Source organism: Centroberyx gerrardi, chromosome 15 (assembly GCF_048128805.1).
Source record: "Centroberyx gerrardi isolate f3 chromosome 15, fCenGer3.hap1.cur.20231027, whole genome shotgun sequence".
NCBI classification, from domain to species: Eukaryota; Metazoa; Chordata; class Actinopteri; order Beryciformes; family Berycidae; genus Centroberyx; species Centroberyx gerrardi.
Window position 1 is genome coordinate 1,693,701 of NC_136011.1, and position 27,844 is coordinate 1,721,544.

The 27,844-nt window shown below is 40.6% G+C and overlaps 1 protein-coding gene across 3 annotated transcripts; it reads right to left on the bottom strand.

Moving 5' to 3' along the window:
- Window positions 1–1,860: 1,860 nt before the first annotated feature.
- On the bottom strand, window positions 1,861–27,438 carry c15h3orf70 (chromosome 15 C3orf70 homolog). Of its 3 annotated transcripts, none has more exons than XM_078288661.1 (2): window positions 26,971–27,438; window positions 1,861–2,820 (listed from the first exon to the last, which is right to left on the bottom strand). In XM_078288661.1, exons 1-2 carry the CDS (start codon window positions 27,353–27,355, stop codon window positions 2,123–2,125), a joined length of 1,083 nt encoding a protein of 360 aa, XP_078144787.1. In that variant the 5' UTR covers window positions 27,356–27,438; the 3' UTR covers window positions 1,861–2,122. The 3 variants fall into 3 exon arrangements, 1 of the variants encoding a protein (XP_078144787.1); XR_013507207.1 differs by lacking the exon at window positions 1,861–2,820 and adding an exon at window positions 24,332–24,555 and having other exon boundaries at window positions 26,971–27,058; XR_013507206.1 differs by lacking the exons at window positions 1,861–2,820; window positions 26,971–27,438 and adding exons at window positions 24,332–24,555; window positions 25,712–25,996.
- Window positions 27,439–27,844: the final 406 nt, after the last annotated feature.

Consider the following 27,844-nt stretch of genomic DNA (forward strand, 5'->3'; position numbering starts at 1 on the left):
TTTCCACCCACATGAATATTTCAGCCTAGGACTGGGACCATGCCTGGATCACCGACTGGGAGTACAGAGCACATTCCCATAAATTTGCAAAACTTCCACTAATATTCCACTTCAATTACAAAGTGTGCCTATGCAGGCAAATGTGACCATAGGTGACTGTACTGAATATCAGTCTCCTGCAAGAACGCTGGTTCCAACTGTTCAGATGAGAGTCTCTGAATTTGGAGGCGACATTCCAGTCTCTGTGCCATGCAAATTCATTTAGGCTAGTTTGGCCATTTGTAAGTTGCACATTGAACATTGAACAGGGTTTACTGCCTGACATGCTACTGACCTGAAATTATAATGGGCTGTTACAATGGCTTCTCTGTGCATGTCTTTGCTGCTAGGCCACTGGTCAAATACTATTAATGTTAACATTGCCTAAGAGAATGCATTACGTAATGTTGCTAACAGGCAAACTGTATGCCAGTTTGTTTATGATGCAGTTATTCATGAACAGAGTACAAATTTTGTATGCTTACCATATCATTGCATCAGAAACTAGACAAGTACTTTGGGTAATTGTGAGCCAATGGCAGTGAACAGCCAGTCAGCAGATTAGAGTAATTCAGTTTTAATGTTTATGCATTATTTTTATTTTATATTAAGTTTGTTGTCCTCTATCCTCTAGTCCTTCGCATTTCATAGGAAAGATCATACACAAGAATGTTCACTTTTACTTTTACTTCTACTTTAGTAGATTTTTACACCAGTAATTTTGCCTATTTCCGTAAAATTTCAGCAAAATAACAGTGCATTGAGCAATTTTAGTATTGTTTGCCTAATCCGATGGGTACTTGACAGGTCAGATGCACAATGTACATGGTTGAATGGTGATCGCTGGTAGTGCGGGGTATGTGGAGACATATAACACAGTTGCCCTGTGGCCCCTAGCAGGCTAACCCAGGCATGAAAAGCACTGCGCTCTGTCATTGAAATTGTTTTCTGCAGTCTTATTCCTTCTATTTATTGTTTAAAATATAATTTTCTTTAATAGCACATCCTGACACACAGCGCAGGGGTCAGAAATAACCAGGTTCATGAGTAATGGTTGCATGACAACACTCTAGCCAATTTGCTTAATGCCTCCAGTAGGTTTGTAACCTGTCATTCAAACATAGAGATTATGTTTATGGGACGACAAAACCAGCTGAGAAAATACCACAGGAAACATAAAATGGTCAAATATTGATGAAGCACTAATCTGGGTGTCATACTAAAACAGTTCTCTTTGGTTATCGCAGCTACAACTGAATAACGAAAGAAGGGTAAGGCACACAACTTAAAGATAAAATAGTGATTTACTGAGGCAAATGCCTTTTAAAGTCTACCTTGGTATCCTTCTTTTGAAAGTAAATTTGACAGCAGGGTGAAACAGGAACTGCCAGGACCGACTCAATATTTTTGACACCCAACATGATTTTTGTCAGCCAATTCCCCAGGAAACCATGTTTGTGATTCCCTTTACATCTTGGGTGGGTTATATGTTCCAGTAACCAAATTGGTTTCAATCCCATGTTATCAAGACGCTGAGTTGGCCCTGGCATGGAGCTAATACATTAAGTACTGGAGCTAGATCATGCATGAAAAGCAAACCTTACAATGAAGGGAGTGGGACAGAACTGGGCTCAGCTGTGGGAGCTAAGACTATAGTTAGTAAGTTGTCTGAGGCAAGTCTGTGTGTATATATATACAGTACACTTGTATTTGCATGTGTAAATATGTATATACTGTATATGTGTATGTATGCATGTAATACTTAGATTAGATTAATCCAGAACAGGGTTACTAGTACAATATGCATCCTATCTGCTTTACAAAACACATTTGGACTTAATTCCCTCAATTAATATCCTGGTGTCCTTTTTCTTATTCTGCCAATTTATAATTTCACAGCTTTCATTAGCTATGTTCAATCAGAAATCAGGCATTAGGCGTTTTACCAGCTTTGTTTCTTTAGTTTGTTTTTTTTAATTGGTATTAAATTCCAGGTAGCATTAAAAATATCTTGTCCTAGACTGTGTGTGCCTGTTTGTTTCGTCCATTTGTGTGTGTGTGTGTGTGTGTGTGTGTGTGTATGTCAAACGGTGGTCTCTATCTTCTCTATAATCTCCACCAGAGACCTAGAAGGAGCTAACAAAGAAAAGTCCTCCTGCTTCCAGTAAGACCCATGGCTCGACTCCACATCACTCCTGGACTCCTCCTCTACTTCCTCCTCTTCCTCCTCTTCCTCCTCCTCCTCCCCTTCCTCTTCCTCATCATATGATTCTGTATAAGCTCCTCCCACAGCATTTATTCCTGAATCCTCAGAGCTGGAAGGGGAGGAGCAAGGCTGCGACTTCTGTCCCACCAGCCTCTGATCCAACTTTGGTGGGTACGGTTTTCTAGTCTGAGGAGGATTTTGATTGGATGGCTGCGGGTATAGATGGGATTGGTGTATTGGGGTTGGATGACCAGATTCAGGGCTGCTGAGCATGCTCAGTGGCTTTGCGGGTATGGCTTGAGTCTTTGGGGGTGGAGTTAGGGGCAGTCTTTGAACGTAGCACATCTTGCCATTAATCCTCTTCACCACGTAGTCGTCCATGAACAGCTCGGCGATGATGCAGAGCTTTGGCGTTGGCGGGGTTGCCGGGGCAACCATGGAGGACGCCGATCTGAGGAAACGTTCAGCCAATGAGACAGAGAGGCTGAAGGATGGAGAGTATTCAGACGGACTGGAGGGAACCGAGGTGCTGGGGAGGTTGAATACACTGGTCATTGGCTGGTACAAGTATTTACCTGCAGAAAGACACAGTGAGAGAAAGAAAGAGATATAATTACTTGAGAAAACAGACATAGAGAAACAATGAGGGAGCTGAAATTATTTGAGAAAAGAGAAAAAGAAAGGGATACAGAAAGAGAGAGGGGATTTCATTATTACATTGGGGATTAGATTCGAGTTAGGAAGGGAGTTGGATCATTGCAGCAGCAAATAGTAATAGGATACAACAAAGAAATATAGGATACAAATAGGAATAGAGCAAAAGAGAGTTATAACATAATCAACCGACAATTTCATCACTGGAACATGTTGAGTGGAAGCGTATGTAATATAAAATAAGATGTGTGAAAGTATGAAAAAGTATGGCTTACAGCTGGGGCCAGATGTATGAAAGGTACATATAAAAAGTCTGCTACACATCTTTCTAAGCAGAAATCTGTATTTATGAAATGCAAACTTGAGAGATGCATTTTCTCCTAAAAGAAAACCTTGTTGGTCAACTTATCCATTAAGTGAGGAGAATATAGACACCAAAATCATCCATGTGTCCTCAGTAGATTGTTGGCTCCAGTGCTCCATGCCAACATGCTAGCCTAGCATACACTATGCTGAGTGATAGGAGGCTCCATGCTAACACTTTAGCAAACACTATGTTGAGTGATAGGAGGCTCCATGCTAACACTTTAGCAAACACTATGTTGAGTGATAGGAGGCTCCATGCTAACACTTTAGCAAACACTATGTTGAGTGATAGGAGGCTCCATGCTAACACTTTAGCAAACACTATGTTGAGTGATAGGAGGCTCCATGCTAACACTTTAGCAAACACTATGCTGAGTGATAGGAGGCTCCATGCTAACACTTCAGGATACACTATGTTGAGCATTATTAGGCCCCATGCTAACAGCTGTGTTAGCAGTGGCACACTGAAGCCAATGATTTACTGGGGACACATGGATTATTTTGGTGTCTATGTTCTCATCACTTAATGGCTAAGTTGACCTATTGCACAATCTACCAAAAACTCACAATATTATTTTAAAGGTCCCATATTGTGTAAAACAGGACTCGTTGGATGTGCTATCTAAACATGGTGAAAGTATCAAAACGCACGGTCGGCAACTAAATCCACACAATCCATATTAGAAAAGCGAGCCTCTAAACGAGCCGTTTGGACTTCCGTAACTTTGTGGCGTCACAAAGGTTCGCTTATTATCATTTTTGTAAGAAATAACAGACTAACAAAGTGTTTTTTTCAAAGCAGTTGAGCGGTTGTCATTGTTTATTACCGGAGAGTTTTCCCTGCCTCTCGCTGTCTGCAGCTGCCAGCTCTGCGGTGTCTCATGTTTCACTCTTGAAATGGTTAGCCAATCAGAACAGAGGGGTCGTTAATATTAATGAGTCTTAAAGGCACAGCAACAGAAACGGCCTGTTCTTGGCAAGGCTCAGAAAGATACTGGAAAATGTGTAAAAATGGATTGAGAGTGTTTTTGGTACATGACACCACACAAACAGCTTTTAATGGACGTCAAGACATAAAATAAAACACTGGAAAGTGTAAAATATGGGACCTTTAAAATGTGACAAATATAGTGACATCAGCGCTGACTACTTAGGAAATTTGACTCATGAATCCCAACTTCTCCAAACTGAATAACAGCGAAAAACAAGTCATTCTACCAGCTGCACAATATGACAACATTTTACAAACTGATTAGAAAAACTAAAATCTAACATATGAAGACTGATTAACTTGACATAACAACTTATGTTATGTTAATATTGTTTAGGTTATAATACTTTTACAGCATTTGTGCTGTGGTACAGTAGATTTACAGTCAGCCCAATAAAACTATGTTGAATTTGAATTGATAGAAATAAGGAGTGTTAAACTGTTGTTATTTCTGCATCCAGACTGAATGAATCATTTATTTTTTCAAAGTTTCTGCTGGAACTTCTTTTCTCCTTGTAAAGAAACACTCTAATCCCCTACACATAATACACAGCAAGCCAGATCCTTTATTAAAACACATGCACGCACACACACACACACACACACACACACACACACACACACACAAATATATATTTTAGAGACAACATTTCAGAGTCTGAAGCCACTTTTGAACTGTTTTACAATGAAATTGAACCATTTATTGGGCCGATCATGCCAAGGCTACGTTTTTATTCAAAGAATGCATATTCATCACTATTTATTGCATAATTCCTTTATCAGCAAAAGACAGCAGTTCCGCTTCTGACAAGCATAAAACCTTTTTTGTGATAGAGGAATGGATTTTGCCATTTCCATTTAGCTTTTTTGTTTTGATACATCATAATTCTCAAAAAATAAATACTTAACCCAACTAATCAAAGACAGTTGTTTAACCTGTATTTAACCTGACAGTTATCTAGAGGTGTAGTTTGGGAAAGAAGGTTAGGATAAAGAGAAAGGTGGTGAAAAAGAGATGGAGGAGGAATCTGTACAGAGGATGAAAGGGAAGACGAGGGAGGGAGGGAAGCAGGAGGAGGAATGGAAAGACTCTTTTAAAGCTAAGCATTAGAAGAGGATCCTGGTGTGACGTGATTAGACAAGTTAGAAGAGGGAGAGAACGACGGAGGGAGAAGAAGAAAGGAAGAGAGAGGGAGAGGACGGGAAAGGGAAGCGAAATGAGGCGGGTGGGTGGAGGAATAGAAAGAAGAATGAAGGAAGAGCAATGAGAGGATTTAACATCAGGAGATGAAAGAAGGGTTTTTACTCTAACTGCTGCACACGCACATACACATGCATATGTATACACACACATCTGCACATAAATATACACACCTGCATACACACACACCTGCAAACTTATACAGACACATACACACACACACCTGCACACACATACACACACATAAACACCTGCACACATATAGACAACACCTGCACAAATACACATACACACCACACACATATTGTACACACACCTGCATACACATACACACACCTGCACACATATAGCCAACACCTGCACAAATACACATACACACCACACATATACTGTACACACACCTGCTTACACATACACACACCTGCACACATATGCAGACTTACACACACCTCTGGGTATCCGCACACATCACACACACGCACACATGCAGGAGTCTACATACTAGATTTTTTATTAGGATCTCCTTTACCCCAGAGTCATACACACAAACACACACACATGAGCACACTCATACATACATCCAGTAGCTATGTAAACTCAAATTTACATGAGCACACACACATAATCATTGTGCATCATGCTGTGAGCTACGATACATATTTCAACCACCTTTGATCAAGTTAATTTCAAGTCAAGTTCATTTATTTTTTCTATAGCTCTTCATTACAAGCATGTCTCAAAGGACTTCATCATAGAACAAAATGATGTAAGACAAACACAAGGAAGCAAAAAAATGCAAGACATAGAAAACCTACCTATCCTACTAGGCTACCATCAACCTCAGACCCTCAATGCATGCAAGGAAAAACTCCCAATACTGTAAAACATTATTTGGAAAAAATGGAAGAAACCTTGGGCGTAAGGGCGTTGTGGATGGGCGTATGCATTTGTCTTCAATGCAAGGGGTTCAATACCCAGCTTGTGCAAAGGAGAGTCAAATTTTTATTTTTAGCTAAAGTTTTTCTTATTTAACCATGACCAAAGCCTTTCCTTGACCTTAACCAAGTTGTTTCAGTTGCCTAACCATAACCCTAACCGAAACCTTAACCTTAAGTTGTTTTACTTGCCTAAATTTAACCATTAGTCAACCTTTATGCGACTGTAGGTAGCAGAAAAAGAAATCATTTGAGACAGACAGCCTTCCTTGGCAATGTCATCAAAGTGTTTTTTCAAAAACAGATTAAAAGAAATAATAAAAAAAAATATGCTGGTTAGCTTTGTATATTTGTTGGGTATGAAAAATAGGCCATTTCGTTTCCTACAGAGGATACTGTGCAACCAGTTAATTTATCGACCATCAAACTAAGCCTTGGATAGGCACTGCTGCAGTACAAACATTATTGCTAGCTAGCTAAACTACGCCAGGATGCTCCATCTGACCAGTAAAAGTAATTTCAGCAGGAACAATTGACTGTGCTAAAATGAGGTAATATTGTAACACCTACTGCCTCTTAGCAGTTACTCAAATGCAGGTCCTGGACTTCATAAGAAAAACAATCAATCAGAGGCGGAAATATCAAAAATAGTAATCTTTATTCAAAATTAGTGTACTTAAAGACATTTTAAAAGGCAAAAGGCAAGTTGAATGTAGAAAATAAATTACAGGGAAAGCTTCAACCTGCAGCTCATTGTATCTTGATGCAAATGTCCATTCCTTCAATACACAGGGCTTGAAGTTACTTAGGATGTCCAAGTAGTACCCAGACTATCTTTGGAAGTGCATCAGTGCCTTTGGCTCACAGGACATCCCAGTAGACCCGAATGATCTAAATGCAACTGGACGGTGGAAAGCCAGTTTAAGGGGAACTTTTATCAGCTGCAGAAGTTGTCTGACACACGCTCCCCACCGGAAACACAAGAACGTAACTTTGGTTCCGCTATCCTACAATATGGCTCAGCTATCGTACAATATGATCCCCTGTTGACAATTTTTACATACAAATTAATTAAAAATGTTAGATGTTACTACTGTTAATGTTAGTTATAAAACTATAAAATGTTATTTTTCATGGTCATATGTTCATTTTGGAAAACCTTTTGTTAAAGCAGGGACCTCTGTCCGCCATTAATTTTAGCAGATGTTGGGGAAGTTTTCTTGTTCTTCCCTTATGTTGCAATTGGTTGCAAGGTGGGATGTCCTACTCCACCTGAGGAACCACTGTATGCTTCGTTCAAAATCAGCCAAAACAAGCTACCTTAAAGGAATAGTTCACCCAAAAATGAAAATTCTGTCATTATCTACTCACCCTCATGCCAGTTGAAATACAGGTGAAGTTTGTTAGTCCACATAACACACAGGGAGGTTGTCAGCAGAACTCCGTAGCCCCGCAGCCTTCTTCAAAACAACTGAAGTCATTGATGACCAGGTCTTTAGAGTTCCAAAAACAGCAAAAAGATTAGTCCATACAGCTCGTGCAGCATAATCCAAGTCTTCTGAAGCCAAATGATTACACTGTGAGTGGAAAAGACCTGTATTTACACCATTATTTGGCGCAAATCTTCACTGCAGCAGTTTTCAAAAATGTTAACACTTGCACTCACTCTGACCTCACACGTTCAAGTGAATCTTCCCCACTCCGCAAACTGAAAGAACTCTGCTTAAAGTGACTTATAGCGCTAACCGCTTAGTTACAGACTTTCAAACAAAGAAGAAAATGTTGGACGACTTTGATATGGAAGAACAGTTCTTTGCCCAGCCTTATTTATTTGAACCACAATACACAGATGAGGAACTCATACAGATGGACAAAGCAGTGACAAGAGCAGCTCAGCTAAAGACCTAGTCACCAATGACTTCAGTTCTTTTGGAGAAGGCTGCTACAGAGTTGTGCTGGAAAGGTCCCTGTGTGTTATGTGGACTAACAAACTTCATCTGGCATGAGGGTGAGTAGATAATGACAGAATTTTCATTTTTGGGTGAACTATTCCTTTAAAAGGATGCTTCCTATGTATCCTACCTGAATGAGACAGTACTACAACTTGAAAATGACCAGAAATGCTATCTAAATTGGAAGCTTCCTTGGATTTGAGACAGCGCCATTGCCTTGATCCATTAGCCAACATTAGCCAGACTAGCTAGCAAGCTAAAGGCTACATTGTGAACATCGCTTTGCCAGCACTTCCAAATTTACAGGAAAAATATTAGAGGCCTGGACCACAGTGTCCTCATATGTTGCTACGGCAAGGATTTCAGGTTGATAATTCAAAATCCAAGCCAAACTCCAGCTGAGCCACGAGGAAGGGTTTAGCTGATTGTACACAAAGAAGTAAACAAACACTGAATCTTCGTAACGTGCATTGAGAAGCACACAGGATTTTTCCTGTGCTGTATTTCCTCAGGCCTGTTAGTAATGGTGTATGAGATGTCTGTCTATAGGTCCAGTTATTATCCTGAGGAGACGTAGCCATACTATGATACTGTAGTAAACACAAACATTTGAAATACTTTATTTGAACCTGCTTATTCACATAACAGCATAGCATGCAAATGTTTCAAGGTTATACAGTTATGGACACTTAAGGGTACAGGTGACACCTCTGCCACACAGCCACACTACCAGTGACAGCTGAGATGGAGCAGTATCTCATGTACACACACCACAGTGATCATAGAATAGATGATGAAAAGGGAAAGAAAAATTAGTAAGAAGAGTATAAGGGGGAAGATGGGGAAAGAGAGGATAATGAGGAGGACAGGAGCGAGAGAGGGATAATGAGGGAAGACAGAACCCTGAAAAACAAGAGATAATCAGCAACTCGGTTTTATACAAAGAAGAAAGAGAAACAAAGCAAGCATGAACTGTCACAAACACACTCTCTCTCTCTCTCTCTTAGGACTCTCATAAGTCTCTATATATAAACTGTTATGAGTTCCAGTTATAAATGTTGAGGCAGCGTGTGAAGTCCATTGGTCACAGTTCAGCCAAAGCCAATGTTCTTAGCTCTATGGCCTGGGACCAAAATGGCTCCTGGGTTTGTTTCTGGTGTCTGACAGCAGCAATGGTGTTTTACGTAGCCTGGGATTTACTCTCATCTCATTAAGAACCATTTTGATATTCCACCCACAGTCCAAAGACATGCAGGTCAGGTGGACTGGGATAGGTTCAGCCCCTCCCATTTCCTGAAAGAATGGCTATTATAATTGGCTATTTCAGCTCATAATGTGACTTTGACTCACCTTATTTTCTGTCTCATACAGGAGCGTAATTTCACTCAACCCTGTGCTATGGTCCCTGTATCTAATATAATTTGCCACTAAAACTTCCAATCCGCTATATTTCTGGGGACACAGAGAAGCAATCACTGCATTACTGAGGAGAGATTTATTTGGTCAATGTGATAATGTAGTAGTCATAGGGACTGACAAAATAGTATTATTTGGTCAATGTGATAAATGATTCGTCATAGGGACTGACAAAATATTATGTGGTCAATGTGATAAATAATTAGTCACACGGACTGACAAGATTTATTATTTGGTCAGTGTGATAAATCATTAGTCATAGGGATTGACAAGACATTTGGTCTGTGTGATAAATTAATAGTCATAGGAACTGAGAAGACATTATTTAGTCAGTGTTATAAATGATTAGTCGTAGGTCACTACACTAACAGATAGGGATGGGAATTGATAAGATTTTATTGATACCAATGCCATTATCGATTCTGCTTATCGGTCCGGTTCTTTATCGATTCCCTTATCGATTCCCGATCAATTTTCTGTGTGGAAAAAAAAGTAGGCCTACACAGGTTTTCAGCGTCAACGCAGCTGTTTTATTATCTCTTGAGTCTGAACACAGTGTAGAATGTCTGCCTAATAACATTTGAACATGTTAAAATAAATTACAATGCTCCTTTTCTTAAAATGATATAACTTGGAAAACAAATAAGATCGTTAGATGGTTACCCTAAGATGTTTCAACATATTGCTGGTGTTTCCACCCTTAAGGCTGCGTTCACACATAGCGTTTTTTCCCCAACTGCCAGCGCCCTTTTCTCATTAAAAGCAATGGGAAGCGGCCGCAAGGCGCACAAAAGGCGGCCGCTCCTGAAAAGCACTGCAGCGGCGTTTTTTTCGTCAGAGTGGAGCGCTTTCAAAAGTTGAGAAATGTTCAACTTTTCAGAAAAGCGCCGGGTGACGTGAACCGCTTTTTCCCAGCCGACCAATCGCGATGACAGAGACGCTGGCCGTTTTCCATAGCAACAACAAATATGGAGAAAGTGAAAGTGCCGGTGGAGAAATGGGGTGAAGTGAATTTCCGTTACCGCAACAGCGATCATAAAGGCAGTATGGATTATACTGGACATGTATTGGAAATATCTGGTAAGCCTTTGCTTGTTGCACAACACTGTTTTGTCTGCTAGAAGTGAACCAGCTGGTTAGTGAGCTAGCAGCTGCTCAGCTAACGTCAGGTGACGTTGCCGTGATCCGCTTTTTATTTCTCCTCACAAAAAGCGCTCCAGGTAGCGCTTTTTCCACATCAAAAAACGCTATGAGTGAACACAGAAATGATAATTTTACAGACGTTACAAGTAGCACTGTTGTCATCTTTCTTCGTGAAATGAAGCCACGCTTTGGACCGTTTCTTCCTCTCCGCCATGACTCCTTCTTGTTACAAGTTTCCAGCAGCGTAGATGCAGAGTTTGACGTCATGACGCATGAGTTTTTGCAATGCGCATGCGCAACTGTCAGACAACAACATGCCGGCATCGATAAAAGGAATTGATAACCTCGGAGGCATACGATTCCGATGGATCAGACAATTTGGAACCGGTTCTCAACTGGAACCGGTTCTCGATTCCCATCCCTACTAACAGAATTATCAGAACATGAAAGATGAATGCAACTTCACTCTAGGCAGCGTAATTTGAGGGTAAGAGCCATTTGTCGAGTGAGATTCATCGTAAAACAAAAGCCAATCAGCTTCCAGCAGGACCCTGTCCAAAAGCCTGTACATGTCTACCCCCACCTAGTATTTACTGAGTAATGACATCTGAGTTTATAAATGCAGAAGACATTGGTGGTGCTGCTGCCAAGCCTGACGCAAAAGGTTTCAAATCCAGCATGATAGAATAAAAAACTATAATGCTGAAGCAGAGTTTCAACTAATCTACACGCTCATCTCACACTAATCATAATGGCTGGACTATAGAAAGATGCCAACCAAAACCACTAATGATAATGACTGGACTATAGAAAGATGTCAGCCTAAACCATTAATCTTAATAACTGGACTATAGAAAGATGTCAACCAAAACCACTAATCATAATGGCTAGACTATAGAAAGATGTCAACAAAAACCACTAATCATAATGGCTAGACTATAGAAAGATGTCAACCTTAACCACTAATCATAATGGCTAGACTATAGAAAGATGTCAACCTTAACCACTAATCATAATGGCTGGATTATAGAAAGATGTCAACCAAAACTACTAATCAGTATTAGTGGTGGCAAGACTGATTCTTTTAACTAACATGACTCGCTGTCCAACAGCAGTGGTTCATTTGATTCACCTTTGTAAAAATTTGTTTCATAGCCAATAGTACTTTCAACTATACCCCCTCGCTGCCGCCCCAGCAACATGACACACGAAGAGCAATACTATCATAAAACTAGAAAAGGCTAAATTTTCTAAAGAAAATGTAAGTGTGCTTGCCGCCCTTGCAATGCCCCTGCCCTTAGACTTGGCGTTCACTAGCTTTGCTAAGCGGTGCAGCATTGCAATTGTTAGCATTTTGACAGACTAGACTCAGTAAACAGAGCCAGTTGCGTTCAAAGGCACTGGGAAACTTTTCTCATCACTGCACAGCAACATGTTTGGTATCGAACGAAACTACAGATTCCCAGCTTTCCAAGGATCCTAAACGCATCACAAAGTCGGCGCCGAGGCTGACAGAAAGCCCATGTGGGGAACTCATGGTCTCTGTCGCCATCTGCTGGCTGTGTCGAAGCACTGTCATGAATGAGCTCGACCATTTCATTTCATGTCATTTTATACAGTAAGGTCAAGTTATAAAAAATGCTGTCATCACATTGAAATGGTTACTATGAGGCCATATTTAATCACACATGAATGCAATTGGGCTCTTTGGATTCACAAGAGTCTCAGCTTTGCAGCCATACCCAATTTCTACAATTCCATGACTGTTTAGGTACCACAGTGTGCAGAAATAGGGAAAGAAAAAAAGGCGAGAATAACATCTTTTCACTGCATGCAGAACACTGTGTCTTCAGTACCCTGGAGCTCATATACCCTATGTAGCTGACATATGTCAGATATGGCTGTAAAGCTAAGACTCTTGCGGTTCTAATGAGCCATTCAGATATCTTAATGTGAGAGGTCAAGGGACCCGTTTGAAAATAGTCATGCCCATTTACCTTTGTCAAAAACTTCGCCGACTTTGGAGCTATGTTACATAACGTGGCTGGTACCTACGTATTCGTCTGGATGTCTAGTTTCCGCTAATAAAAAAGCTCTGCTCTAGCTTAAAAACTGAGCTCGTGAGAAGCTCCGTTAAGCGTCGGCCGACGCGCAGAAACCACCATACTCTGTGTGTACCTTAGCTTCAGTTAGATTCAGGTACTGTGTGAGAGAAACCAGACATACCTCCCGATCTCCGCAGCGCGGTCCGTCTGTCCCAAATGCATCAAGCCAGCCATTAAAAACTCTGCACTAGACTTTTAATATACAGAATAAAAGTCCAAATACATCCATGCTGATCTGATTCTACCTTAGCTTCAGCTACTGAGTGGGAGGCTCCCGATCTCCGCGGAGAAACAAGGACAAAACCAAACTTCAATTTCTGGCTCTGTGATCCTGTGATTGAGTCCACACGGTTCTCAGGTTCTCATCCTTTTACAATGGGTGTGTATTGCGTCTAAAAATGCCATTGAATCATTAATATCTCAAAGAGCTTACGACGGATCTCTTAGAAAAGTAATAGCGCACGATTCCTCAATGAGCCGCGCATTTTGATGTTTAATATGTCTATGTACTGTAAAAACTGTAGGAGGAGATGCATGCTAAACTTTTGTCCGGAAGAAGAATAAGAATAAAAATAATAATAAGTATGCAAGATAGTAAGAGTGTGCTCTGCCTACGGCAAGCACACTAACTAGAAAAGGCTAAATTTTCTAAAGAAAATTTAAAGTGTGCTTGCCGCCCTTGCAATGCCCCTGCCCTTAGACTTGGCGTTCACTAGTTTTGCTAAGCGGTGCAGCATTGCAATTGTTAGCATTTCGCTCCGTGAATATGTAAACCAATTGTATTTTGTCCAAACTGTGTCTGATCACAAAGAGTTTTTATAATAATGTCCTAAAATATTTTTTTAATTTCCTTTATTTAAACAGGTAAGTCCCATTGAGATCGAGATCTTGTTTGCAAGACAGACCTGTGTACACAACTACAAGAAAACAAAACAACAAACAAAATCCAAGACAAGTTATTTCCAGACCATCCACATGCAGACAAAATAAGAAAGTCTACTAAGAAAAACAAGAGCAATCCCTATAAAATGCATCACCCAGCAGCACCCTAATCAAGCACTGATAAAAAGTCTTGCTTATACAATCTGCATCCTACTACTCATGTTAAGGCATTGCTTATTTCTAAAAAAAAAACCCAGTTTAAATTTTACTTTCTAAGTCAGTTCATTGACATGGGTTTAAAAGACAATTTTTCATCTAACCAGATACCTAGGTAATTGTAACACTGGCCCCTTTTGAATTTGACAGACTAGACTCAGTAAATAGAGCCAGTTGAGTTCAAAGGCACTGGGATACTTTTCTCATCACGCCACAACAACATGTTTGGTATCAAACGAAACAACAGATTCCCAGCTTTCCAAGGACCCTAAACGCACCACAATCCTAGAGCTAAACTTCGCCGACTTTGGAGCTATCTTACGCCCGCTTCCCAGCGAGCTAGCATAACATGGCTGGTACCTACGTACTACCTATTCATCTGGATGTCTAGTTTCCGTTAATAAAAAAAGCTCCGCTCTAGCTTAAAAACTGAGCTCGTGAGAAGCTCCGTTAAGCGTCGGCCGACGCGCAGAAACCACCATACTCTGTGTGTGTACCGTAGCTTCAGTTAGCTTCAGCTACTGTGTGAGAAACCAGCTAACGTACCTGCCGATCTCCGCAGCGCGGTCCGTCTGTCCCAAATGCATCAAGCCAGCCATTAAAAACTCTGCACTAGACTTTTAATCTACAGAATAATAGGCCAAATACATCCATACTGATCTGATTCTACCGTAGCTTCAGTTAGCTTCAGCTACTGTGTGTGAGAAACCAGCGGCGCCGTCCGTCTGTCCCAAATGCATCAAGCCAGCCATTAAAAACTCTGCACTAGACTTTTAATCTACAGAATAATAGGCCAAATACATCCATACTGATCTGATTCTACCTTAGCTTCAGTTAGCTTCAGCTACTGTGTGCTAACGTACCTCCCGATCTCGCAGTGCGGTCCGTCTGTCCCAAATGCATCAAGCCAGCCATTAAAAACTCTGCACTAGACTTTTAATATACAGAATAAAAGTCCAAATACATCCATACTGATCTGATTCTACCTTAGCTTCAGCTACTGGGTGGGAGCCTCCCGATCTCCGCGGAGAAACAAGGACAAAACCAAACTTCAATTTCTGGCTCTGTGATCCTGTGATTGAGTCCACACGGTTCTCAGGTTCTCATCCTTTTACAATGTCCCAAATGCATCAAGCCAGCCCATGTGGGGAACTCATGGTCTCTGTCGCCATCTGCTTCCCATAAAGTTTCAATGATGTTTAGATCTGCTGACTGGGGTCATGGAAGGAGTTTGACTTCATCCGCTGTTCAGGAAACCACTCTTGAATTTGTTTAGCAGTGGAATATGGGGACATTACAACAGAACTGGACCAGGCGCACCCGGGGGTGAAAACACTGTTCCATCTTTCCTTGAAGAAAGGTCCAGTATCACACTGCACACAGTTCAGGACCTCATATTCCTTGTCCATACAACCATGATGCCAGCACCGTAGCTCCTGCATCACATCGCTAGCTTGTCTGGGAAGCTAAGCAGGTTTGGCTGTGGTTAGTCTTTGGATGGGAGACCACCTGGTGCTGGAAGTGGTGTTGGAGGACCAGTAGGAGGTGCTCTTCCCTCTGGTCTCATGAATAATATCCCCAATGCCCCAGGGCAGAGACAGGGACTCTGTCCTGTGAGTGAGCACCGTCCTTCGGATGAGACGTTAAACCAAGGTCCTGACTCTGTCGTTAATAAAGATCCCATCGGCCCTCATCCCAAGAGTAGGGGTGTAACCCCGGTGCCCTGGCAAAATTCCCCAAAACAGGCCTTCCTTCCATCATGGCCAAATAATCATCCCTCGTTACCTAATTGGCTCTCTCAGTCCTCTACTCTCCACTGAGATAGCTGATGTGTGGTGAGCGTTCTGGCGCAAACTGGCTGCTGTGCATCACCCAGGTGGGTGCTACACATTGGTGGTGGATGAGTTGAGTACTTAGAAAAGCGCTATATAAATGTAATCAATTATGCCAATCACCAGATCTAATGACTCCCATTAGATGGCGGTGCCATACCGCCTTACAAATCCACCATGTTTACCAGTTGGCAACAGACATTGTGGGTCGAAAGCTTCCTTTGTCTTTCTCCAAATGTAAACCCGTTTGGATGGAAAAGACTCATCAGACCAGATTACTTTTTCCTTTGCTCAGGGCTCCAGGTTTTGTGCTCCTTGCACCAGGTTATGCATCTTTGTGGTTTCTGAATGGCAGTCCTACCAGAAATACCAGCTTTGCGGAGCTCAGTATAGTTTTTATTGAGACTGAGTCACAAAGGTGTTGGTCCAATTCTCTGGTAATCTGTAGTTTTGTGGTGTTTAGGCAAAATGGCTTCACCCTTATTAGATATTTGATATTCATATACTGTTGGGTGTTTCTGCTATTTTGTCCAACTAAACCCCAATACATTATTGCTCTTTACATATAGTTTTTCAAGCTTTTACAGAATGAGATCTAAATAAATCTACCAACAGAGGTTCAAAAAGGTTCATATTTTGTGTGTACTGTATTCAATATGCAGTCCCTCTTTCTCCTCCCTTTTTCTCTGCCTGGTTTTATCTTTCTAATCCTCTCTCTTTCTGTCTTTTGCCCCCCCCCTTCTCTCTCCGTTACCCCCTCTATACTGAATAAAACATCTAAACTAAAGTTGCTGTCATGTGCCATTAATCAGCTCCCTCCTTCACTCCTTCCCCTACTCCCTCCATCATTCTCCAAGATCTAGTTCTTCAAGGATCTGAGCTCTTCCCCATATTCGTTAACTACTGTAACACACACACACACACACACACACACATAGACAGAGAGAGAGAGAGGGAGAGGGAACAGTCCCCAGGGAGAGACAGTGACAGCTGACTGTTAACTCTACTTGCAAGTAGGACAGTAACACTTCTCCTCCTCCTTCTCCCCTTTCCCCTTCCTTTCCTCTCCTCATTTCTCCTCTCCTCACACCTCCTCCCCTCCTTTCCTCCCTACTCTTCATTCCCTTTTTCCTCCTTTTAACTCTGTCCCTCCTTTCCTCTCTATTTTTCCCCTCCTGTCCTTCCCCTGCATTCTCTTATAATATCTTAAAATATCTTTTATCTATCTGCTGCTTTCATCACTCTCTCTGCTCCCTTCCCCCACGTCGGTCCATTGCATTCCCCGTTTCCTCCTCTCTTATATATATATATATATATATATATATATATATATACTCCTCTCTTCCTCCCTCCTCTTCTCTCCCCATTCTCCCTCCTTTCCTCTCTTCTTCTTGCTCTTCTTCCTCTAATCTCTTCATTTCCTCTCCCCTCCCCTTCAGTCCTCAGAGGCCTAGCCCCTATTTACAGCATCCACATCATCATTCACTCCTATTTTTAACCCTTATTTAACCAGGCTAGTTGACTAATAACACACTCTCATTTACATTAACCAGGCTTGTCAACTACATTCTTATTTAACCAGGCTAGTTGACTAAGAACACATTCATATTTAACCAGACTTTTTGACCAAGAACACATTCTTATTTAGCCAGGCTAGCCAACTAAGAATACATTAATTTTTAACCAGGCTAGTCGACTAAGAACACATTCTTTTTTAACCAAGCTAGTTGACTAAGAACACATTCATATTTAACCAGGTTAGTCGAATAAGAACACATTCATTTTTAACCAGGCTAGTCAACTAAGAACATGTTCACATTTAACCAGACTATTTGACTAAGAACATGTTCATATTTAACGAGACTATATGACTAAGAACACATTAATATTTAGCCAGACTATTTGACTAAGAACACATTCATATTTAACCAGGCTATATGACTAACAACACGTTCATATTTAACCAGACTATTTGACTAAGAGCATGTTCTTATTTAACCAGACTTTTTGACTAAGAACATGTTCATATTTAACCAGACTATTTGACAAAGAACACATTCTTATTTAACCAGGTTAGTCGAATAAGAACACATTCATTTTTAACCAGGCTAGTCAACTAAGAACATGTTCACATTTAACCAGACTATTTGACTAAGAACATGTTCATATTTAACGAGACTATATGACTAAGAACACATTAATATTTAACTAGACTATTTGACTAAGAACACATTCATATTTAACCAGGCTATATGACTAACAACACGTTCATATTTAACCAGACTATTTGACTAAGAACATGTTCTTATTTAACCAGACTTTTTGACTAAGAACATGTTCATATTTAACCAGACTATTTGACAAAGAACACATTCTTATTTAACCAGACAATTTGACTAAGAATGCAATGTAATTTAACCAGGCTATATGACTAAGAACACATTCATATTTAACCAGACTATTTGACTAAGAATGCATTGTAATTTAACCAGGCTATATGACTAAGAACACATTCATATTTAACCAGACTATTTGACTAAATACACATTCTTATTTAACCAGACTATTTGACTAAGAATGCAATGTAATTTCACCAGGCTATATGACTAAGAACACATTAATATTTAACCAGACTATTTGACTAAGAACACATTCTTATTTAACCAGACTATTTGACTAAAACACATTGTAATTTAACCAGGCTAGTTGACAAAATACTCATTCTAATATGGCATGGAGTTGCAGGGAGTTCAAGTTTACCTTCATATGTACAGTGTTACTACAGTCTTGAAGTGCCTTGCTAAAGGAAAGTAGTAGTTGCCTCTTCAAACATGTAACCTTCCTGTCACAAGCCTTCCACTGTCATATCATATTACACTAACCACTAACATTATCCATAGTTACAATGTTAAATGTATTATTTGTTACATGCATATTATTCAGGGTTCCCACACCTTCTTAAACATCAAATTCAAGGACTTTTCAAGGACTTTCCAGGCCCAATTCCCTCAAATTCAAGGACCCAACACGGCATAGTTTGAGACACGGATCAAGGTTAATTACTGTTACAACACTGAGAATTTTTATAATGAGAACTAGCAGGCTTTACAGAAGCTCACAGACAACAATTAAAAAGAGAGAGAGGCTTGAATGTGTGAACACTTCTCAACTGTGCTGTGTTACAGTGGCAGACTATGTGGTATCTTGCCTTATCTAACACAGCACAGCAAAACAATATAAATTCAAGCACTTTCAATGACCCATGTCTATTTATGTATATTTTCAAAAACTCAAATTCACAAACTTTCAAGGATTTCAAGGACCCGTGGGGACCTTGATTATTAAACTACATATCCTGACCAAATCCACTAGGCTCCACATAATCAGTGTAATTACTGTCAGACAAATCTCTCCTGACAAGGGACCACATCCACAATGTGTGTGTGTGTGTGTGTGTGTGATTTGATTCTTCCTCTCATCTGACTCATCCTTTCACTTTTCCCTCTTCTCCTTTTCTTATTTTACACCTCTGTCTTTCTCTCTCCCTCTGTCTCTCTCTGTCTCCCCCCTCTCACTCTATCTCTCTCTCTCTCTGTCTATTTCTCTCTCTCTGTCTGTCTGTTGGGACTTCTATGGAATCTGAGGAATGAAGTCATGTGATACGTCTTCCTCCAGGACTGAACAGAAAAACAGCCTCTCTGCATCTCAGATCTACCATTTAATCTGGAGTTAGAGGATGGTCTGATCTGGCAGCGCTGGGTTCAATTCACTTTCATTTCAGACAGTGCAAGACATGTATCTTCCTAAAAACTAAATCATTTTGAAAATCCTTCAAAGCTGCCCAAGGCAAGATTTGTATGCAAAAATTCACCCAATCCAATCAGACTAAATCACAAAGTGATTCACACTATTTGCCCAAATTTAATTCTGGTGTCGGGTATGTGCAATTTAAATTTAATAGTGAAATAAACAGCAGTGAGCAGTGCTCCATCCAGAGAAAGCTGGACTCCACAATAGATATTTTACCTCTCTCATGCCTTTGGTATCCTTTGGTATAAAGCATCACAAACCAGCCAGGTTGGTAAACATAAGCATGCTGTGTGCAGTTTACTGATGTCACCTTACAGGATTTCTGGGTATGGAAGTTCAAATTTTTAAAACAGTTACCTGTCACTGCCATTTGGAGCCACCAACATGCTTAGTTGCCTAGTGCAGCTGTAACATCAGAACATTAGAAAGTTTAAACTCAGAATTCTGACTTTAATCGCAGAATTCTGACTTTAAACTCAGAACTCAAAAACATTTTTCACATGTGGCCCTAATCCTCTTCCGCACGACTCTGTGTACACCCATGGGGGGATTTGCATGGCGCCCCTGCTATACCTTCAGTATGCTTGCTGGGTAAGCAGGGAGCAGCTTAGTGCAGAGCCATGAACGTCAAACATAACTGTATTACCATTTGTTGCTATAAATGGTTTTATCTTGTGAGTAGAGTGTTCCTGACTGAACTAAGATCTTTTATACAGGCACTGATGTTTTCATTGCTTTATTGGTTTATGAAAACCCTGCACGAATTCTAGATTGTCCCTGATTCAGCAAACACAAGAGCAGCTAGTATGTCACTACTAGGTGTAAAACCTGATACGAGTTGTCTCCATATTTTATACTGAAACAACAACCAGTTTCACAGTGCTGTGAAATAATAAATGATATAAAGCATTATATTAAAGTCAATTCCTTTTCTAGCAATGCCCTGCTTCTCATTCATACAGTTCATAGTTTTTAAATGATCTCCATTGGTGGTTAATTGGGTTCCTATCTTTCCTGGATGTATAACACTTGTATTTAAAAGTGGCATGGTGTCCCATCTACACTTGATTATGCTTTTTATCTGTATGCAAGCTATCCATGCCCACTATTCTCACATTCACACTGATTGATGCATTATGCATTGATGTTGGCCTCATCACATGACTCACCCCCTTTCTGGTACAAGCTTTGTTTGCTTCAGTCACAGATATGAAGTTCATGACGTCTACACATCACGCATAGCAGGTTGAGAATTTAAGAATAATCAGATTAATCGTACTAAATAATTAACTTATTAATACATATAATAGCTCAAAATGAGCCACATCAAAAACGATTAACTGGAGCTTTTTCTATTTTACATTGTGGTGAACCATAACAATTTAGAAGCCTCAGGGATGTGATCAGGGCCAGAAAAATACATGAAAACAGTACAGACTCATTAGAAATGAGTGGGGGTTTAATGTCCAAAAAAAGCAGGTTTTTAGCACACTAGCTTAGAGTGTTTTATTCTGGGCCAATGTTACACTGCAAGTTGGTCTACTTTGGAAGGAACTGCTGCCATAGGATAGCATACCAAGTAGACCTAGATAAGCAACCATCTAGGCAGGTTTCCCATCTGAGCAGTAAGATCATCTTAGTCAAAGGGAGGAAATCAGGAAGGAAATAATGGGAACATGTTGAAAACATGGTTTGGCACCCTTGAAACAGGAACAGAAAATGTCCACAAATTAATTTTCAAAAAAACTGAAAACACAATCGCATCCCTAAAGTCCAGCGTTTCATAAAATATGGGTTGTATCCAAAATTGGACAGAGCAACAGAACCAACCAGAGCAACTCAGTCTGTGTCTCTATGCTCATTCACATTCGTGGAACGCATCTGCCTAAGTCTGCTACGGTCTACATTTTTAAGGGTGCGATCACACCTCCAGTTAGTTTTCTTTGGTCTGAACCATAGTGGAAAAGTTAACTTTGTTACCCAGTTACAAGCCAACCAGGGCTTGTAAACAAAAGTCACATGAATCACAAGAAGCTTGTTTATTGGACACCCAATAAATCTCTAATCAGGTTAGGGATTTTGGCAGGTGGGGGGGTCAAAACAAATCAGATTCCAGGCCCTGTAACTATAGCTAAGCATGATGGAATTGTCTGCACTCTTTGCTGTAACTGACCTTCTCTAGTGTTCATACCAGTTATGCTAGGCTTTCCAAACACAAGGAACTGCTGATTATCACATGTCCACATTAGTCTCCTTATACCCATAAAATCTTTTGTTTTGGGGTAATTTCCTGTTGTTTTAGATTACGCTCTGATTCCTAACGAACTGCACCACAGTTCTCTTAGAAGAGGAATGAGATGCTTTTTCAGGCGTCTTGGTACAGTTATTTGGTGCCACCCACGTTCGAATGGCATTGTTCTCACTGGGCAAAATGAACCAAACTAAAGGAGGAAACACTCCAGAGTTCAAATAAACCGCTCCAAACATGCTTTGTGTGAAGGCACAAAGGAGGCTAACCTCATTTTAACCTAGATGTCTATAAGTATTTAGACCTCTTTTAAACGGCTAATCAACATAGAATTGCTCAGTGATTGAAAAGACTATAATTCATTGGCATCAGTGATACAACTTCCAAAAATACTTTGTTTCTTAATAAAGTCAACTATGCCTAGATGTTGTGTCCCTGGTTTGAATAACCATTTACTAACTATGGACAAACCAATTAGGTGATCAAGTAAGGTGGGTGTAGTAAAAGGACCAATCCGATATTACAAATGTCTTGTTTAAACACTTCTTATGATGTGCGAGTAGGCATATGTTATCAACACATGTCACTAGAGTAACTGTGATTATTGTTTACAATCAAGCCGTGGCTGAATATACACACATTGAATGTATACAGTACATTCAAGCCATTCAAGCTTTAAAAAAAGTGTCTTGGCATCATCTTCACAACTTTGGAAATTTATAGAGTAGAGATGTGGCAGTTATATGATTATACAACACTGCAATACAAATTTTGAAAGGAGCAGAGGCGGCCTTAAGCATCTGGGGGCCCGTTTCAAGAGCTAATGTGCAAAAAAAAAGAATAAAAGAGAAAAGAGAAAAAAAAAGCGAGGATTCAAGTTGGTTTGCATCAATAATGGTATATTTTCGGACTTCAACTTAAATGCATTATGTGCACTTTCAGCATCATGGACAGCTCAACATAGAAATAATCCAAACAATTCAAACAAACAATTACAAACCAAACAATTTAAAACTGAAACAATGACATTTTTGCTTTGGAATGAAGAGAAGCCTCGCCCTTCTCGGCAACTACTAGTCTGCATTGAATAGCACTAGGCCTATGTGTTATGTATCAGCTGACAAAAACAGCTTAAACAATTCCCTCAAATTAAATTAACAACAAAAGCAATGCCATATTTTGCATCATGCACTGTTGGCCTGGTAGGATTATTTAACCCTAAATAATTGCTTATAGAGATTCTTTTAATTATGTGTATTTGCTTTAGTTTGAGAATTTACTAGTTCGTATTAGTTGACACCGTTAGTAATGTTCGTAGTGAAAGAAATGACCCGCCTACCGTTTTGCTGTGAATATTGAACTGCTAACTGGTTCTAACTGCAATTAAAGCTGGCTGTTAGCTTTGAAATGGTGTCCGGTGCGTTATCTTTGATTGAAGTAACCCCAGCTCGCCACTATATATATATATATATATATATATATATAAAAGTGGGTGAATTATTCAATGCTTGCATGTCAGTTGGGGGCCCTTTGGGAGTGTGGGGCTCGTTTCAGTTGAAACGGGTGAAACATAGCTAAGGCCGCTACTGGAAAGGAGTAAGGCCCCGTGTCCCCCAAAGACCTGTGAAAAAAGCGCTGCCGCTGTTCTTTCATTAATTCCAGTGGAAAACTAGCGCTTTCAGCACCTACGACCCAAAACAGGTACTTCACCTCTTTTTAGCACTGAGCGCCGTGAGCGCTGAACCTGTTCTCGAGTTGAAACAATTTCAACTTTTCTGAAGCGCACCGCTCGTCAATGTCACTTCAGAGTTCTACCAACCAATGAGGATGAAGCAGGGGCGGGACCAAGAGCCGGCATACTGCCGTTTTGTCACTAATGTTAGCTAGGCTAACGTTTAGCATAGCAACAACACTAGGAGACGTGTTCTCAGCGCTCCTCGCTCCAGCGCTCACCTGATGCAGCCAAAGCGCTCAGCACCAGCACTTTAAGTGCTCAACAGGTCGGTTGGTGGACACGGCCCCTAAAGGTAATCAGTCTGTACATTTGAGCCTTGGGCTTGCTTCTCCAAAGTATATTAGAAATTATACTTCTTTCAAACTCATGAAATTATGTTTTTTAATGTAGTACTACAGACCTACAACAGTTTTACTTTTCAGATTTGAATATCTGTCAATTTGCAAAAGACATACTGTAATGTCCTTCGATATACAACTGTATTGCAATCCTGTTAACTACCTTGTGCAAGTGTTGATATAAAGGAAACCTTAATTATTTGGAACATTTGAAAACTGTTTAAACTTTGGAACACAAAAATGTGAGAACAATTAGTTTTGTAGCTTTTATTCACAGGTGTTTAAAAAATAAAAGCGTATAGCTGAAAGTGACAGCGTCTTTGCATTGAGTGTCCACTGTCTCTAAAGCCAGCTACAGGTCTGGACCAGTGTTTCTTTAGAGCCTCCTCTTTCAATGGCCTGGGATCAGTTGTGATGTGTGAAGGAAGGGCAGGCCGTGGGAGGGTGAGCTGAGGTCTTGGGACTCCCGCCTGGAAACTGGTTCTCCTGGAAAAGAAACATATTTACCTGAAAAATAAATTCCTTCAAGAAACCTTTGATTCCAGTTGATGTGGATTGAGTTGTTATTTTTATATATGGAACAAAGACAACAATTGTAGGCAAAATTCAAAAATACTCTTAGCCTTTGAATTTAATCAGAGCTGTACACTACATCATTAATGTGAAGTTTATTCATTACTTCAGAAAAGACAAACATTTAGCATTTGTGTCATAGCATTATCATTTTTGCTTCTAATTTATACAGTCGAAAAAGTACAAGGCATATGTCCAACTATGACTGCAGTGTTATCAATAACGTTATAGCATTACATTATATCATTATAGCATATACAAATACGCTTGTGAAAAAGTTAGGAAGTTTGGCATCGGATGTACTTTTGTCCGAGTTGTGAAGTGGGAGTGAGTCATGCTTTTTGGTCGGAAATAAAAACAAACATGGAGGTGATGAAGCATAATATATATTGTTTTGTTTCTTTTTACAGCTTTTTGGCCATGACCCAGCAGGGAGAGGCAACAGGTACATGTTACTTATATTCAATGTCAAATTTTGTTAGATGGATCACATACAATGTAATTTGAATAGTGTATTACATCCACAGAACAATGTTCCACTCAGCCATGTTGGCCAAGGCAGCTACGTCACGGTGGTGAGGGGTGACCAAGTCAACTTTGCTCGAGTCTCATGTCAGTCTCAAGTCTTGAGGCACAAGTCTCAAGTCAAGTCTAAATGTAGATTACCAAGTCAAGTCCATGTCATTAATGTCAAGTCTCAAGTCTAAATTTTTAACAGCAAGTCAAGTCAGAACAAATCAAGAGTCCAGTATCAATTTCATATCTTAAAGAAAACGAAATATCTAGGACTTTTCAATGCAATATGGTTTTAATAAAAACTTGCTAAGAGCATCATGAGTTTGATTTCTATAATCAGTTTCAACTTAGATCTTTTGTCAAGACTTTAGAAACCTTTTCAAGTCATCAAAGTACAAGTCAAATTCAAGTCCCAAGTCACCAGAACCAGAGCTTTGTTGACTAAAACATCTATTTTTGGGGGGGCTCTGAAAGTAACACAACAAACTGTCCAAAGAGTAAAAGCCTGCACCAAGTTTTACACAGCACTCTGTTAGATGAACCTGGTCCTTACCTCACTGCACTGTCTTTTTCTGCTGGGGTTGATGTTGTTCGGAGCAAACGAAGCCTGTTAGCTGAAATCCCGTGCTTATCTTCCAGGAAATATCAATGGCACTGCATCTGCTCTTCAAACCTTTAAGTGGCTTTGTTCCCGTTACTTCAGACTTCTTTCATAATCCTCTGGTGTGAAGTGCTGGCTGCAAACTGATGCAAACTATATTTGCCGGCTGGTGTGTTCTTGTCATTGTTTTTCTCGTAGTTTTCAAACAATCGCCCGACATGTTCGGAATTTCAACAAAATGAGGTGAAAGTGAAAATTGACAAAAATGTGATTTGCTTGTAAAAACACTGTCTACATTAGCAAGCTAGCAACTACTGAGCAACGCTAAGAAGCATTTATGTAAACAAGGAAGTTGTAGTGGGAGTCGTGGAGTTTGTGCTGCCAGCTGGACAAGAGGATCAAAGTACAGCACCTTAGACCTCCCTCCTGGGCCCCTCGGTTAGGGTTAGGTTAAGGGTTAACGTTAGGGTTAGGTTAAGGGTTAACGCTGCTGTAGGTAAGTTTGGGAGGAAAGGAACCACTCCTTGAATGCCACACTATCTGGATGCGTCCAAGAAAGAAACAAAAACAACACCGCTGGTCTATTTTTAATTTGCAATTAATGCTAAAAACATGGCAGGTATGGCTTGTGCATTGTGGGCTAAGGAAACCCTCACATAGTGGGTCAAGACCAAGGATTCTGGGATTGAAGCGATGAGTGCATGTGAAAGCAGAGGAGGCCAGCTATATGGACGCAGATCTATCCAGAACGTAGCTGGTTGGTGTGAATGAGTCTTGTGTATCTCAGTCATCTGACTTCCAATAAAACACATTCATGTTAGCACTGAGACATTGGTTAGAGTCCATTCTATTCTATTTTATTCTATTCTAGGTGTCTGTTACAGTGACACCAAACCAGATTCTATTCTACTCAATTGTATTCTACTGTATCTATCAGAGGTTACTTACAGATCCCAGCCCAGATTCTATTCTACTCTCTATTGTATTCAACTGTATGTGTGTATTAGAGGACACCACCCCAGATTCTATTCTACTCTATTGTATTCAACTGTATATCTATTAGAGGCTACTTACAGTGACACCAGCACAGATTCCATTCTACTCTATTGTATTCTCGTGTAGGCTAAGTGTCTACCAGAGGTTACTTACAGTGACACCACCCCAAATTCTATTCTACTCTATTGAATTCTACTGTATTGGAGGTAACTTACAGTGACACCAGCCCAGATGACAGCACCAGTGCAGCTTGAAACACTTCCCGTGGCTGTGCGTTGCGCACGCAGACTGGCCGCCGTCGCACGGTAGAAAGTCCGGGCGTCCCGCGCAGCTCCGCGCGGAGGATTGAGCCTCATCTCGCTTCACGCTCTTCAGCGCTCGCGGGGAGGCCATCCCGTCACGGTCCGCTACAGAGTGTCGGTAGCGGCGGTAGTCTGCTTCATCAAGGAGAATAGAGACCGGGGGGAATGTGCGGTGTCCATGTACAACGGCGACGACATCCAACGACTCCCCAGACGGCTCACCGGAGAGTTGTTGATCCCCGAACGAGGAGACAGAACCGGGAACAGGGATTGAAGTTGTCCTTCGGTTCTTCCACATCCACCGTTTCTGAGCTCCTACATCCTTAATATCCAGTTACTTTCCCACAATATCAACATTAGCCGTTTTACACCGTCCTCTCTCTTTCTGGGAGGTTCCTCTCTCTCTCTCTCTCTCTCTCTCTCTCTCTCTCTCTCTCTCTCTCTCTCTCTCTCTCTCTCTCTCTCTCTCTCTCTCCTCCTACTTGATGAAAAATGCTCGTAGTTTTACACGTTGCTCTTTCTCTCTGTCGAGGTTCCCCTCTCCCTTCCTCTCTCTCTGTCTCGTTTTCTGGGAGGTTCTTTCAATTCCTCTCTCTCTGTCTGTCTGTCTCTTTCAATCTCTGTCTCTCTTACTCTGTTTTTGTGTGAGAGAGTTGTAGACTGTACTGTCAATACAATTTCTTAGTTCATCATGGCTATTTCTTTGTTCATGGCCAGAGAAAGATAGCCTACTTCTGTTTTGGAGTGCACTTTAACACACAGACACACACACATATAGGGAGATGTG